At 38.0% G+C, this 15709-nt stretch overlaps 1 protein-coding gene across 4 annotated transcripts in view; it reads left to right on the top strand.

Annotated features, from left to right (window-relative positions):
• Positions 1-14211, top strand: part of BEND7 (BEN domain containing 7) — a 138536-nt gene extending 124325 nt beyond the window's left edge. For 3 of the 4 annotated variants that reach the window (XM_043965190.1, XM_043965193.1, XM_043965192.1), the window contains 2 exons: positions 5043-5096; positions 11544-14211. In XM_043965190.1, the coding sequence (XP_043821125.1) occupies positions 5043-5096; positions 11544-11605 (116 nt within the window). In that variant the 3' untranslated portion in view covers positions 11606-14211. The remainder of the gene's footprint in view (positions 1-5042; positions 5097-11543) is intronic. The other variant, XM_043965191.1, reaches the window with a different exon arrangement.
• The last annotated feature ends 1498 nt before the right edge of the window (positions 14212-15709 follow it).

The following is a 15709-nucleotide window of genomic DNA, read 5'->3' on the forward strand; positions in this document are numbered from 1 at the left end:
TGACTAAATTCTTCCCAGAAATTCCAGTATTTGTGTAACAAACTACTAAAAAATTAATATTTTCTTCATTTTTCATGATTGTATGAGAACCTGATAAATGACAAAAATGTATTTTCTTATTTTTCTTGGGGGAAAAAAGGGTTTCAAATGTGTAAGTTCAGAAAGTAAGCTTAAATTTTACATAGTTACCATAAAGGATGCCTGTGTTCAGACACAAAAGGAGAAAGTAGAGTTTAACAAAAAGGGATGGCCATATAGCATTGTAAACCAGAAATCAACCATACATCAGGCCTTCTGGTTCTAGTTATGCAAAAAAAAAAAATCTGTCTGACCTAAGATGGCCAATTAACTTCTGTGCCACATTTTCTTCCTTTATGGAATAAGGTTAATATCTGCCCCAGTCTGCCTCCTTCACAGGAGCAAAATAAGGTAAATGGAAAATATGTTGATCCACTGGAGCTCCTTGGGAGATAAATGCTATATCAATCCAGAATGCTGCTTTACTAATTTAACTTAAATGCTGCAGAGACCACCCAGAGAGGGAAGAGAGAGTATATTGTGTTAAAGAACACCTACCTCTAGCTGTAGGAAGCTGTTAGTAGTCTCTACAGTGCTTGTTGAAGAATATTAGTTTCAAGGCAAATCTTTGATGGTTGAGGTCATAAAGTAAGGAGATACACTGGAGTAGAATATTCTTTAGAGACAGGAACAGTCTTGCTGTCAATGAGAAATATGGTTGAAATAATAAACTTTGTTTTAAATATTTAGGATACTTTTCAGATCTTTTAGATTATTTGGCATCCTCTTACAACTCCTGTAGAGCCACAGTTCCCCATTAAATCTCCCCCTTTTGGGATCAATAGTATTATATAGGTCCTGTGTTTTAATTTCTATATACTATCTCCCAAAAAGGCCAGTATTCCCACTCCCATGCTCTTAAGCAAAAAGAAAAAAAAACTGGGGGAGGAGGATTAGCTAGTGCATGCTTTTGTTAGCATCTTAGCAATCTTATTAATAATAGGTATGCTTTAGTCACCAAACAATTAGTTCTTTTCCCATTATATATCCCTGTCCTTATGGAATGGGCTTCGAATAAAAAAAAACAGCCTCTCCCTTGCCCACTTCAGTCTGCCCCCTGCACAGAGAATTAAGCCTGTCATGTGCTCAGGACACCAAGTTCTGACTCCACCATCAGTTAATTTGTCATCAAGGAGCTTTTAACCTTTGACTCCTGACATTAGCTTGATTTACCTATATATTTTTGATTGCCATCTACATGCTCAGCCATACCAAAAGGTGGACTGTTCCATTTGTGTGTCCACTGTTTCACAAAAGGAAAGGGAAAGAAAGTAAACCTAACTAAAGTGCATAAAGGTATAGCCCCATTGTTAGCAGTGTGGGTACCTGATGCTAGGCTGTTTCCACTTGTGTCCGAGCCATGGCACTTTTGAAAGTGGGCAGCAGAACTGGGTACCCATGTGTTCAGTTGAACAGCATCAGGATCAGAACTGCACCCCCCCAAATTGTTTATTAACAGTAACCTGGCAGGGGTTTAAGGTTTTTGTCCTCCATCATTCTTGTCCCTCATTCTCCACAAAAGAAGCCAGTGTGCTATCTCTTGAAATGGGAACATTGCCTCTGTAAATGCCATTTTATTTCCTTTGAGTTTGGCAGGAATATTTTCAGAAAGCCCCAACGGATACCTGGAGGATTGGGGCCTAAGTATTGTTTTCCTTCTCCTTTCCCTCATGAGTATTTTCAATTTGAATGATAATATAATCACTATATCATACATTCTCCACAACTTCAACCTCATTTATCACGTTTGGCTCAGTTCCTGGAATTAGATACAGACTCTGACTGGGCAAGCTAATCAACAGACTGCTTAAGAAAGCCCACACTGCTTCTAAAGGGGGAAAAACCTTCCCCTGCACAGACTTTGAAAGGTTGTTATCCTAATCCAAATAGAAATTCATTTGGGGCTCTCATCATATGTAATATATTTTTTCTATAACTGGAATGATTCCTTTCCTGGTGTGGATTTTTTTTATCATTTTCATTAGATTATTACCTCAGATCTGAGACCACAATTTTTTTATTTGTGTTAGATCTGAGAGTAAAGCTGTCACTGCTATTAAATTTTTATTGGCCTTGTTCAATCTTTTCCAAATTTCACAACTTGACTGTCACCAGGGAAGAAAGACTATGAGATTGTTGTTACAAACAGATGTTATAATTAAATTTAAATAACACAATCATGTTCTTCAGCCGTGACACTTGGTCCCAATTCATGCAACCAGCATATCTTAATTTTCTTTTCTTTTTTTTTCATCAGTTATATGCCCTCCATTCTTAAGAGTATCCTTACTAAAACACATAATTGCATAGGATTATTGTTGAAAGGATTGGTGATTCTGAATTACAAAGGGAAACGATCACTTCATACCAAGAACTGATTTTTGCAATTCTGTGCCTAACTGAAAAGACTCCATATATGTGAATTCTAGGAAGTAAATAACTATTTCTAAGGTTTATTGTATTTTAGTTGACACATAAAATCACAAATGTGATCAATGTTTAGGCTTTTACTGCTGCCTCATGAAAAAACTGTAAGGTTCTTATCTGGCAAGAAAAATTAACTCTATATTCAATACTCTTATTTTAGCATTTGCTCCTCTACTCTCAGCTTTCCGTCAGTCATCCACCAATGTTTCTTAAGCATCCTACATTACTATCTTTACTCATTTTCCCCTTGTTTCTTACTTCACTCTTGGGGAGACTTTCAGCCCTCAATAATAACCAACATTCATATAGAGTTTACCATATTGCCACACATTGTGCTAAGCACTTTACAGTTGTTATCTCATTAGATCATCATGACAATTCTAGGCAGTAGGTGCTATTATTAGCCCCATTTTACAAAAGAGGATTCTAAAGCCAACAAAGGATAAGTGACTTGCCCAGGTTCACACAGTTACTAAGTATCTGAGGCTGTTCTTCCAGAATCCAGGCTCATTGCTTTTTCCACTGTGCTCCCTAGCTGCTGCTATATGTTAGTGTACAATGAGGGGGCAAATGCTCACTAAAGCCAAAGCTATGTGAGGTAGTAGACAGAGTATTAGACAGTGAACTATAGACAACCACTATCCTTTTTTCAGCCAGTGCCCAAGTCAAGGTTGTTTAAAGACAGTAAGAACACAATATTAATTTGGTTTCATATCAACTTTATTACTTAAAGACTTGATGGTATAATGGATAGAGTCCTGGACTTAGGAAATCCTGGGATCAAATCTTGCCTCAGACATTTATTAGTTGTGTTACCTTGGGCAAGTCACTTACTCAATCAGTGTCTTAGTCTCTTCAGTTAGACTTTATGACCTCTAAGTTTCTTATAGTTCCAGATTCATAATCCTGTAATCTGTTACAGATGCCATCTGACTATCCTCCTAGGGTAGCCTTCTTAAATTCACATGCATTGATCACTGAAGCAATTGTAAATCAGAAGTAAAAGAGCTTCAGAAGGAGATTTTAGGCAGGAATTACTTGAATTGGTGCATGGAAGAATGACAGAGATGATCAAAATGGCTGATGTGCAATTTTTTGAACTATTCAGAGCAGAATGGGGAAAAGTTCCAGTCCAATAAATTAACAAAATAAAACTAGGAATTTTCTTTTTTTGTACTTTAGTGGGTGTTTCTCTAAAACCATAGGCTTCCTGGAAACTCCAAGCAAGTTAAATACCTATAATCAGGGATAGGCAATAGTTTGTATTTTTAGACTCAAAATGAGAAGAATCCTTTGAAGATTAGTCAAAAAATTTCAAATTTCTTTATAATTCAGCCAAACATATATTAAATATCTACTATATGTGAAAGACCATACTAAATGCTGGATATACAAAGTACTTACTCTTATAAGGCAAAGCTTTATTTGCCAGAATTTTTTTCTTGGGGATGGTGAGTGAAATTCAGCTCTCTCACCTTTCCACTGACACTTTTTACCTGTCCCAATTGTTTTCAAGTCCATGTAAACTGTCCGTGACACATCTCCATTAGGCTACCAAAAGTCTATCTAAAATTTATTGCAGTGTGAACCTGCTACCAACATGGGCTCATTTGAACTAGTTTGAATACTTTTTTGTACTGGATTCCTTCCATCCAAACATCCAAATAAGATATCTAACTTCAATGAGACAGAAAGTGTGTGTGTATGTGTGTGTGTGTGTAAGGTGCTTATGTATGTGTATATATTTATGCTCATTTATATATGCACTTATATACATAGACACATATGTGACATTTAACATACATACACTATATGGGTTTGTATTTATGTATATGAAGGCTTAGTTTTCACTTCAGAATTTTAGCCTGGAGATCACCTTCAAGGACCAAATAATAATTGACATTCATATAGTGCTTTAAAGTTTGTAGATGACTTTAAATGCTTCATCTCATTTTAACCTCATGACAGCATGGTGAGGTAGAGATGCCATAGGAACCCCATTTTACAGATGAGGAAATAGAGGATCAGAGATGTTAAGTACTTTGCTTATATTAACACAGCTAATCAGTGTGTCAGATTCAGAATTTGAACCCAAGGCTTCTTGATTTCATGTACTTGTTCCAAGCTGCCTCTCTACCAAAGCAAAATGGCAGACTGACTTCCTACCTTTAAATTTGTGATGCTTTGACTAGCATAGGTGTCTGTATTGATAGGAGCAGGTTTGTTTGTTTTATAATCAGGGTATCTGTTCCTGTTTACAGTGTTGTTTGAAGGAAAATGATATAAAATAACTTTTATGTTGAGCAGGTTCTTAAAAGTTGTCCGGCAGTTATTTGCTAAATGAAAATCTGTTTTGTATTATTGTCAGAAAATTACTTTGTTTCAATACTAACATAACCTAATGTACAGGAGCAAACCCAGCTAAAATAGGTGAAAACTATTATGTATATTGCAGCTTTTTAATTGCATTACTGTATTCAGTAAAATGAATGTGTTCCCTGAAACTAATGAGATTTGTGTTTTATGTTTGTAACCAGCAGAGGTAGCTGACTGTGATGAAAAACTGGACAGCATTTCTGTACCACCAACAGGTAAAATACATTTACATTTTGATCACCTGCTGGAAAATATAGTGCAAAAATATTTGAATAGAAAATGTTTTTAGTATTAGTGATGCAGATGCTTGAGCATACTAATTCTATAAAAGCCCCCTTGTTATCAGAGGTTCTGAATGGCCTGTGTCCAGGGAGGCTTCTTTCACATTGAATGTAAAAATTATGAAAATCTTATAGGTTTTCCTCTTACTTTGGCTCATCCTTATAAAACCTCAAAAGAACAAATCCCAATAAGTCAGTGTTTTAAATTCTACAGGCCAGAAATGGGCCTGTGCTTTCATTCACAAAATCTTCTGTTTTTTAATCCCAACAAAATTATATCATCTTTTTGGAAAGATGACTGCCACTGTGTCAGTGAATGGTCCATATCTATACAAAAGCCATAAAATGGTTCTAAAGAAAAAACTGTTGCAGATACATGGTAGATGCTCAATTTATACTACTTTTAGATCAGTTAATTGAATGTGTCCATTAATATTACATGGACAATAGTTTCTTTAATAGAGCAACTGAATTAGTCCATCTTTTGTGAACTGCCTATTCCCCATTTTTACAACTTAAACCCCTTGGCATCATCCTCTTTCCTCTCTTTCTTTGCTTGAGTCTGAGGAGAAGTTAGTTCTTCCCTTTGCCAAGGCCATCTCTTCTACTTGTGCCTCTGTTCCTCTCCCCTCCCACCTACTCTGGAAACTTGTCCCTTCCTCCCTCCCCCCGCCCTTTGTCTCTCTCTCCTCTCACTCTCTTCCCTCTCTCCTTACTCTCTTCTCTCTTTTTCCTTCTCTCTCTCTCTCTCTCTCTCTCTCTCTCTCTCTCTCTCTCTCTCTCACACACACACACACACACACACACACACACACGTTTTATCTTTATTCTCTGTTGTCAGTCTTTTCTTATATGCCTAGATAGACAGTGGCGTATAGAAGATATTGTTGGTGTAGCACTTGGAGTCAGGAGAGGATGTGGGTTCAAATTCTGGCTCTGGCATTTCTTAGTTGTGGGTCCATGAGGAATTCTTTTAATCTCTCTAAACCTATTTCCTTATCTGCAAAATGAGAATTGTTAACACTCAGTAATCCCCCCCCCCCCACACACACACACACTGGGTTGTTATAGAGGTCAAATGAGATAGTATGTATAAAGTGCTTTATAAACTTTAAAGTGCTCTATAAATGTTAGTTATTATTATTAATTGCTCCTCTCTGATGCCTAAAAGTGTGTCCAGATCTCCTGCATCCTAATGAAGAGGTTGATGGGCAGTTGGCCTGACGAACCTGATTTATTACAGGGTGCAATGACCTCTTTGGGAGGACTTTGATTCCATCTCCCTATAAAGGATGTAGGACATGCCCAGTGATCACTTATGAAGACAACTGGGTGACTGCTATCGGGGCATGACTTATAACACCTCTTTAAGCCTCATCAGTTGGGGGAGATTCAGTTGGCTTGGAGTAGTGTGGATCAGATCCTTTTGTGCTGTGCTCATAAGAGGGGCCCACTGAAAAGGTGGCCCTTTGGGGCCTGTTTTCAAAGAGTTCTAATTGGCAATAGAACCAAGAGCATGTTTGAGCTAAAGGATAGGTGATGAGGGAGCATGCCTACAGCCTCCCTCCAGAGAGCCAGTAATAGCTACCTTGGGAAACAGACACATGGAAATTGCATGTGTTCTCAAGAGTGTGACTTGAGGAGAGAATCCCTGGACATGCTAGCCCCAGGTGAAGATGTAACTACTCCCCTAGTTCTCTAGTCTTATACAGGCCATATCTGGTCTTGGGGGCAGCTATCCACTAAAAAAATCCTATGTCTTTGGCTTGTTTGTTTCCTTTAGGAACCTTAGGAAATGGCAGGAATATATTTTATGTCTAGGTTTCCACAGATGAAAGTAAAAAGGTCCCCAGCTCCTATAAAAGCTTTTAAGGTAACAATGAAAATGCAGATAAGGCATGAAGGATTCACAGTAGCCTATAAACAATACAGTTCTGTTAGTGAATTTCTCTTTCCCCCTAGGACCCTAGTCCCCCAGACTCATAGCACCACCATGATTTGAAGTCTCCTTAGAATGGAAACAGTTGTGATGGCTAGAGAGCTACCCCATCAACATTCATTCTAGTGCAGAGGTTCTTAACCTGGGGTACATGAACTTGATTTTTGTTTTTGTTTTATTTTGACAGCTGTATTTCCATATATTTAGTTTCCTTTCTAATCCTATATATTTTTATTTCATGCATTAAAAAAACTTTCCTCTAAGAAGGGGTCCATAAGCTTCACCAGACTGCCCAAAGGGGCCATGACACTGAAAAGGTTCAGAACTCATCATCTAGTGAGTCTTGCCTTTACCTGAGGGATGCACATTTATGGTACTGCTACCCTATGGGTTGTCCTCCCCTAGAAAGAAAACAAATTTGGGCTTTTGGGAAAGGCAATTCTCTTCCCATCAGCGGTGTGCTGGCTGAATATTGTACCATCGTAATGGAAGACAGTGCAAGTCTGTTCATCCATACCATAGCTCAGCCCTTTGCTGCTCCTCCAGCTTCAGGGCCACAGGCTCAGTCCTTTTCTCTCTGAGACCGATGCTGTTCAGCTCTTCCCCCTTCTCTCTCTAGATGAAGGGGTTCTGGATTATCCACATTTGGAATCGCTAAAGAAACAAACCTGAGATTGATGCTTCTCTCTCTAGAAATCTGGGTCACCATATTCAGTTAGCATTTATTAAGTGCCTCCTATATGCCAGGCACTGTGCTGAATACTGTGCTCAAGCTAACTATCAAGGAACTTGACATTCTGCAGGAAGTTAATACTTAGTTGAGAAAGGTTCAGGAATCTCTACCTTTTATCCAGCTCGTTCTCTCCAAGTTTTCAGTCTCTGGGACTTAGGGGTTACATACCACTGCCTTTCCATAGCTGAAGTCAAGTTCTAAGAGTCCAAGAACTTTCTTCTTGGGACTCCTGAGAGGATGTGTGGCTGACACAAGGCAACTAGTTCAGGAAAGACTGCATGCCCATCCCCTACTCCCACCTCCACCAGAACCCAGATCTGCTCTTTGTTGTGATCTCTGAATCTCTCCAGAAAGGGGCAAAAGTGACCAGCCCTGAAACTTGACCCTGTTTTAGAGGCCTAGCTCAAAGGGGGTGTGACTGACCCACAATAGCCCAAGCCTACCAAATCATCCCTAAGCAATAAGTTCTCTCTCTCCACTACCTCCCCCACTCAAGCTCTCTCCCATACATTGTTTCTTTTTCACTGCCAAATTTTTACACTCATTGCCTCCAGTTTCCTCACCTCTTACTCACTTTTTAACTTCTTGTAATTGGGCTTCCAACCCCACCCCTCAACTGAAATTTCTCTCTACAAAGTTTACAAAGATCTGTTATTTGTTAAGTCTAATAGCCTTGTCTCAGTCCTCAGCTTTCTAGCTCTTTCTGTAGCTTTTGACATTGTTAACCACTGCTTCCCTAACCTCCATGACATTCATCTTCTGGCTTTCTTACTTGTCCAACTATCCTTTTCAACTGGTTATGTCCAAGACTTTGTCCTCTTTTCTTGGTGATGCCATCTACTCTCATGGGTTTAGCTGTCATTTCTATGCAGGTGGTTCCCAAATCTACCTATTATCTGTATCCTGAGTTCATCCCACATCACCAGCCACCTGTGGACATCTCTACCTAGACAAGCATCTCAAGTTCAGCTTTTACAAAAGAAAACTCATTATCTTTTCCCCTAAATGCACTTCTTCCCTTCCTCCTAACTTCCATATTTTTGTAGAGAACAGCACCCTTCTTCCTGTTCAAGGAGTCATCCTTCCCTCTTCCTCACCCCTCCTCCTTTGCTAAGTCTTCAGTTCTACCCCTATAACATTTCTCCCATCTCTTCTCTCTACTCACAGAGGCATATCCTAACAAGACTGTCATCACCTCTTATCTGCCCTATTCAACAGCTTCCTAAGGGTCCTCCAGTTTCTAGTCTGTCTTCTCCCCAATTCATCATCCCCAGATGCCAAAATACTACCTTAGATCAAGGTATGACCTCTTGCTGACTATGTTTCCTCAAGGATAAAATACAAAGGCCTCTGGCTCTGAAAGCCCTGAACAGACTGCCAGCCTTTTCAGACTTATTTCACATCCTTCTTCTTCTTCATGTATTCTACACCCAGCCTGGGGGCCTCCTTGCTCTTCTCTGTATCCAGCCTCTCATTACTGGCCTCCAGGCCTTTGCATAAACATTTCATGGCTGGTGGGTAATCCCTAGCTTCCTTCAAGTTCAGTTTAGCTAAATTGTCCTATGATACATGAGGTATTTTCTGATCCCAACACCACTCCTGTATTAATAATACTCTTCCCTTTCCCTTCAGGAGATTGTAATTTCCTTGAGGGTTGAGATTTGTTTCTGATGTTGTCTTTGTAATCAAATCCCCAGAACTTTGTAGAATGCCTTTCAGAAGAATAGTAGGTGCCTAATAAATGTACATTGAATTGAATGCAAATTGGACCCCTGTTGTCTCATTCCACTGTCACTATTCAACACATTTTCATGTATTGGCTGAGTGGTAACGATAATAATAATATTATGCTATTTATCACTTTCCTTCTTTCACACATCCTGAGATAATCTTAATAGAGAACTTCAATTCACTCTAGATTTCATGCTGATTGACTCTATGATAGACAAAAAGAGAGATGAAAAGCATATCTAGAACAATAGCAATGTCCTAAGTGGTCTAATAGGCATCTTAGTTGTCTTGTTTTTCAGACTGGACTAAGTTAAACACATTCTGAGCTTTACAGCAAAAACATGCCATTGTTGCCTCTTAGGTTCTTTTCCCTCAAAAAAAAATGGAGAGGGAGGATAAGGGTTCTTATGATTATCCTAATGATAGTATATACTTTTTATTCTTTTCCTTAGAATTTCAGCAAAGCAAAAGCAAAATGTACAGGCCATTGGTATAGGCGGTCAAATCAGATGTATTTTTATATGTTACATTAAAAAATTCTACATATTAAACATCAGTTGCTGATTTTCTGCCATCTCATGGAAGAAAACATTTGAAACATGATAAAGATTTTTCTATAATAAAAAAGGATAGAGTTTTTTTCAATAAAGACTTGGAGGATTATTTTTCCTTTGGCAGACTTCAGAACACATGTAATTGAAAATACATAAAAATTTTTAAAACACTTTAATAATAATTAATGATTAAAAATCGTGAATGCCAACACAAAGACAAAGTCATTCTTAGTTTGAACAAATACAAGAATGGTTGCAGAAGCTATGGAAGGAAGGAAGTCTTAAAGGAATAATAACTACAGCAGTCAATCCAAGCCAACAGTTAGCATGAAAACGTGGATAGAACCCTAGATTTTCAGTCAGGGAACTAGATTTAAATTCCATCTCAGACATTTAACTGTCATCATGGGCAAGACATTTAATTTCTTGGAGCCTTAGTTTCTTCATCTGTCAGATAGGGCTAATACCATTTACACTACCTCATTTACTGATTTGTTATAAGGGGATTGCTTTTTCCATAACTTAAAGTATAATATAACTGCAAGTTGTTAACAAATAATTAAAAGAAAATGAGTCATTACTCTTAAATATGGTAAGATGACATGTAGAGAAAGATAGAAAACCATAGCCAAGGTGAAATATTAAAATAATTATCCATATAATTACAGTAAAAATGATTCTCTAACAAAAAAGTACAGGAAGTTGAATTAATTATACAATGAACAGACCTCTTGTCTAGTTATCTAATTCTCCACTTTCCCTTGCCTGTGTAGACCCAGGTTCAGTCATATATATGTGTAAGATATTTCTGCCCATCAGCACTATCAGGAAAATGAAAAGTAATCTAGAAATTGAAAATAACTTATAAAGTGAAAAGGAACCACCCATTTCTGACATTTAAGATATGACCTCTGTATCCGAGGAAAAGGGGTTTTGCAAGATCATTCAGTCATTCAACAAATATTTATTAAATAAAAGGATAAGACACAATCTGTGCCCTCAAGAAATTTACACTAGTGGTGGAAAAGAGGGGTTTTAACAAAGAAAAGACAAAGGATGTGAATGTTCAGCAAGAGAGGGCCAAAGTGCCATGTTATTTCAGTGTAGGGAGAGTTTATTTGTGCCTGGACAGAGGGGAGAGGAATGGGGATCTAAGGAAGGCTTTCTTCCGTGAGAGTCCATTTGTGTTTGCTCTAATAACTTCCATTGACACTCATGATCTTTCCTATCAAAAGCGTTCTTTCTAGTTGCTAAGTTCTGTTACTAAACAGAAAAGCACACTTAACAGCATTATTCCTCCAAGAGAATACTGCCTAACCAATAAAGTGTTTTACTTCCTAAGAATGCCCGTGTCTAACTGTCATAGAAAATAACCATATTGTTCATTATAGAAGTTACTTTTTTATTTCTTGCCTGTGTTGTAGGTAATATTTTTGAAACCAGAACAGAGAAGATGGAAGACATAGAACCAGATTTCACTGCCTAGACTTTCATTTCTGTGGTGTTTCATTAGCAAATGTAACTCTTTGTTTGGAGATTTCTCTAAGATCTGTGTAGGCATTTCAGGTTACTGCACCATGTGGATGTTCTATAAAGATTTACCTTCAAGTTTGAATTGTTTTCACATATTTCCTCTGTAACATGGACAATCAAGCCATCAAATTGTTTCAAGATCCTTCGCCATCTTTAGAATTGATTTGTTACTCCTCGAAAGTTCCATATGTTATCCAGTTAGTTTGGTATCCATTGTAACAAGAGCAGTCCTCTCTCTCTTGTCTCTTTTTTAACTTCATCTCCCCCTGTGATTGTGCACAGTGTAATGCTGCATATTTATTTTAACTTAAGTTATGTAGATGTAGGATACAGATAAAGAAGGCTGGCAATTCTCCTACACTGAGAGCACCCTGCTGAAAGCCAAAATAAACTTGACCTCCATTGACTTAGAAGATAAAGTTTTCTTTTGGGGGACAGGATAGCTCTTATCTGTTAGAACAAGCTAGCTCTGTTATCAGTGGAACTAAAGTAAGACTTTGGAGCAGATTAAGTGCTAATGATATCTCTGTTCTTGGGGAACGAGAAATCTTATGTGCAGCAACAAGTATTTGTCAGATCTAGGCTTTGTCTACATGATGGTAAGGTGACTGATCAGAAAGCAAAAATTTTAGTCAATCTTTATAATTTAGCCTTCTAAAAAACCAACACGCAACAATTTCATGGACTTTGTAAACTGAGTTGTACACACCAGATATTTGGGCATTGTGTGGACTCCACCTTAGTTACAATAGCACTTAATGAAATATTCTGTGTTTTGTTTGATTTTTCATACTGGTTTGCAGCCAGTTTAAGCAAACTCAAAATATTAAAATCTGGGTTTATAAAAAAATATAAATTGGCAGATGGTTATTCACTTTACAAAAGTACTTATCACGGGGTTTCTTGAGATAGCAAGCTAATGCATTTAAAACAGATTTGACTCACAGTGAGTTTATTTATACATAACTTTTTAGAAATACATTTATTACATAAAGCAAAATAAAATTGGACATAAGTGCTACTTCTGGTACTTTGGCAGACCAATCAGAAGGGCCAAAAATTAACCTTAATTTTTTAAATTTTTATTTATTTATTTATTTTTTTAGGCAATGGGGGTTAAGTGACTTGCCCAGGGTCACACAGCTAGTAAGTGTCAAGTGTCTGAGGCCGGATTTGAACTCAGGTACTCCTGAATCCAGGGCTGGTGCTTTATCCACTGCGCCACCTAGCCGCCCCCAATTAACCTTAATTTTTAAGGGGTGAACCAACTACTTTGTCAATAGCTATGTTGAAAGCCTAACATCTTTCACCAGCGCTTGTTTCATAGAATCATAGAATGTTCAATTCAATAAACATTAAGTACCTACTATGTGATAGTAACTGTGTGGAGATGCAAAAACAAAAAGGAGACATCCTCTGACTGCAAGGAACTTACCAGTAAGCTTTCCAGGTAATCTGGAAAGAAGCACAGACATCATCTGGTCTGAGACTTTCTTTAGGCCAAGTAGTGATTTGTAGTAGGTCATATAACTAATTAGTGGCAGATCCCAATTAGAACCCAGATCTCCTGATTCCTGTTCCATTGTGCTTTCTACTAGGCCACACTACAAAATTAAAGTGAGATTAGAGGAGAACTCATAGATAAACTACTATTCCATTTTGATCATTAGCCAGCGAACTAACGTGAGTACTGAGTGTAACTATAAAGTAATGAGACTGGTTTTTCCAGTATAGCTTATGGAATCACTCTTGCTACTTTAGCGTTACACCTTGAATATTTTTTTTGGGGGGGGGGGGAATTGGTTCATAGGATGATATGATCCAGAGAAGCTGTTTTCAACACACCTTTTAGTTTTCCTTTTAAATTTCAGGCATAAGCTTCTTTTCTCAAATGTATTTTTTTTAAACTAGGCAGTCTAATTGAAGAGCTAGAAACAAGGGCTTTTGTTTTTCTGTGACATAGATTTTGAAAATTTGTCTTCTGTCTCTCAGAAGGAAATAGTTCTCAATGGAATCTAAAAGATAAATTGGTGACCTTTCAACTCCATTAAAATATAATGAATGTGTTGCTAGTGAAGGTGAAAACGGTTGCTTTTGAACCATGTTAAATGTGTACCATGAACCTTCCAAACTATTTCCTTCTAAGGCTGGAGGAATGATTTATACTGTGGCTTGGAATTTTCAGCACTTCAGGAGGGGTGGGGGTTGTTGTAACCCCAAAGTAATTGCAATGAATCCACAAATTGGAGTTACATATTGCAAAACTGCAACAGTGGAATAATGTTTTGTAAATTTAAATTGTTTTTGTGTTTACCTACTGTGACTACTGTTCAGACTTTATTCAGAAATCTTTTATAGGCTTTATTAGCCAAGAAAAATCATTCCATATCTATGGATAATGTCTCAATCTTATGTACATATGTTTTATTGATATGTAAATATTTAGATATTTTTAAATTACAATGTTCTTTAAAACAAATTCAACAAAGGACTAGTTGTGAAAATGGTGTATAACATTGTGTTGTGATATCAATTCCTGAGAAGCTCCTTATGTCCGTTCTGAAAGAAAATAATAAATTACTTTAATTGAACATGCATATTTCTTGCTTGTGTACCAGATTCCTGTATGTATGAAAAGGAGTTAAAGCTGCCTGTTAATTAAAAGGTATTTACTAGTACTCCTGTAATTTGGGGCAAGAAGTTGTGTCTCCTTGTGGAGCTGATGGAAAATATATAGATCGCCTCCAAAATACGATTCTTCAAATGTCGGAAAATAACAGACTCTGCCTGCCTGTTAGATCAATGACTATATCAAGTCCCACAATAACACTTGAGCATTAAGTGCTGATATGCTTGAAGCCTAATTTTAAATGAATTAGGTGACTTTATAATCCTCACTTAAAAGGTTAAGCTCTGCTTCTATGGAAACAACACATCTGAAGGCCAAACCAATCTTCTGTAATGCAAAGTAGTTAAAACATCATGGATGTGTGCTCCACTTTGGACACAGGATGGCGCTATCCACCCCATGGCACCTCCCCACCCCCTCTACCTTCAGCACTTTCTCCTTTCCAGAGTATAGAGCCCCTGCTCTGGACAGTGACCTCTGTACTTTGATTTGAAGTCCCCCCACCCCCCAGAGTAAGGCCTAGGGGGCTGAAGCAAAATAGAAACGTCCCCTCCTCCCCCACCAATAAGGAGGTAGAAAGGCCAGTTGATGACACATAAAAGATTTGTCAGCACCCAGGAGCTGGCCAGCTACCAGCCACCACTCTCATACTGACCCCACAGACTGCCTCTCCCTTCTTCTCCTCTTCAGTGCCCCCGTCTTTATGTGAACTTCAGCCAGATATGGGTGTGGGAGGAAGAAGAAAGGGGTAGACGCTGTGGTGTACATTGGATCTAACATGCCCATTATGCATCTGTGTTACTCTGTCTCCAACACCACCCCTCAAGGGCATAGAGCCAGAGATGAGGGAAAATCTATATCCACCTGAAGCAAAGGAACACAGAGATAATTGTCTCAGTAGCCTTTCCAAAAGACAAAGCCATAACTAAAGAAGAAAAATATCGAGTGAAATTGCAGGAGGGCATCAAGAAGGTTACGTACCTTGGAGCCTTTTTGATCACAAAGGGAAACACGGGAAGTGTTTCACTAAAATTTATTTCATTCAGTTTAATCCTCCTCAACCTTTGAAAACATCGCAAATTAAAGATCCCTTCATGATTAGTAGAGCAGCTGAAGGGAACCAGCAACAGTTCAGCAGTTTTGTTAAAGCATTGGATCACTTTGTCATCTTTCACATGGTACTCCTAGTAATACTCCAAGGAGCTCGTGCAGTAAGTTGTGTCTCCTTGTGTAGCTAAGGAAAAACACAGATTGCCACCAAAACAAAATTCTTTAAATGTCAGAAACTGTCAGCCAAACTGTTAAATTGTCAGGCTACCATACTGAGATCCCCCCCCCAAAATAATGAATGATAAAATCCCAACTACCTGGCACTCCCAAGTAGTGCTCTCCAAATTTTTTTTTTGATAACACCCCCTATTAGTAAAA

The sequence above is a fragment of the Dromiciops gliroides genome, chromosome 5 (assembly GCF_019393635.1).
Source record: "Dromiciops gliroides isolate mDroGli1 chromosome 5, mDroGli1.pri, whole genome shotgun sequence".
Classification (NCBI taxonomy): Eukaryota; Metazoa; Chordata; class Mammalia; order Microbiotheria; family Microbiotheriidae; genus Dromiciops; species Dromiciops gliroides.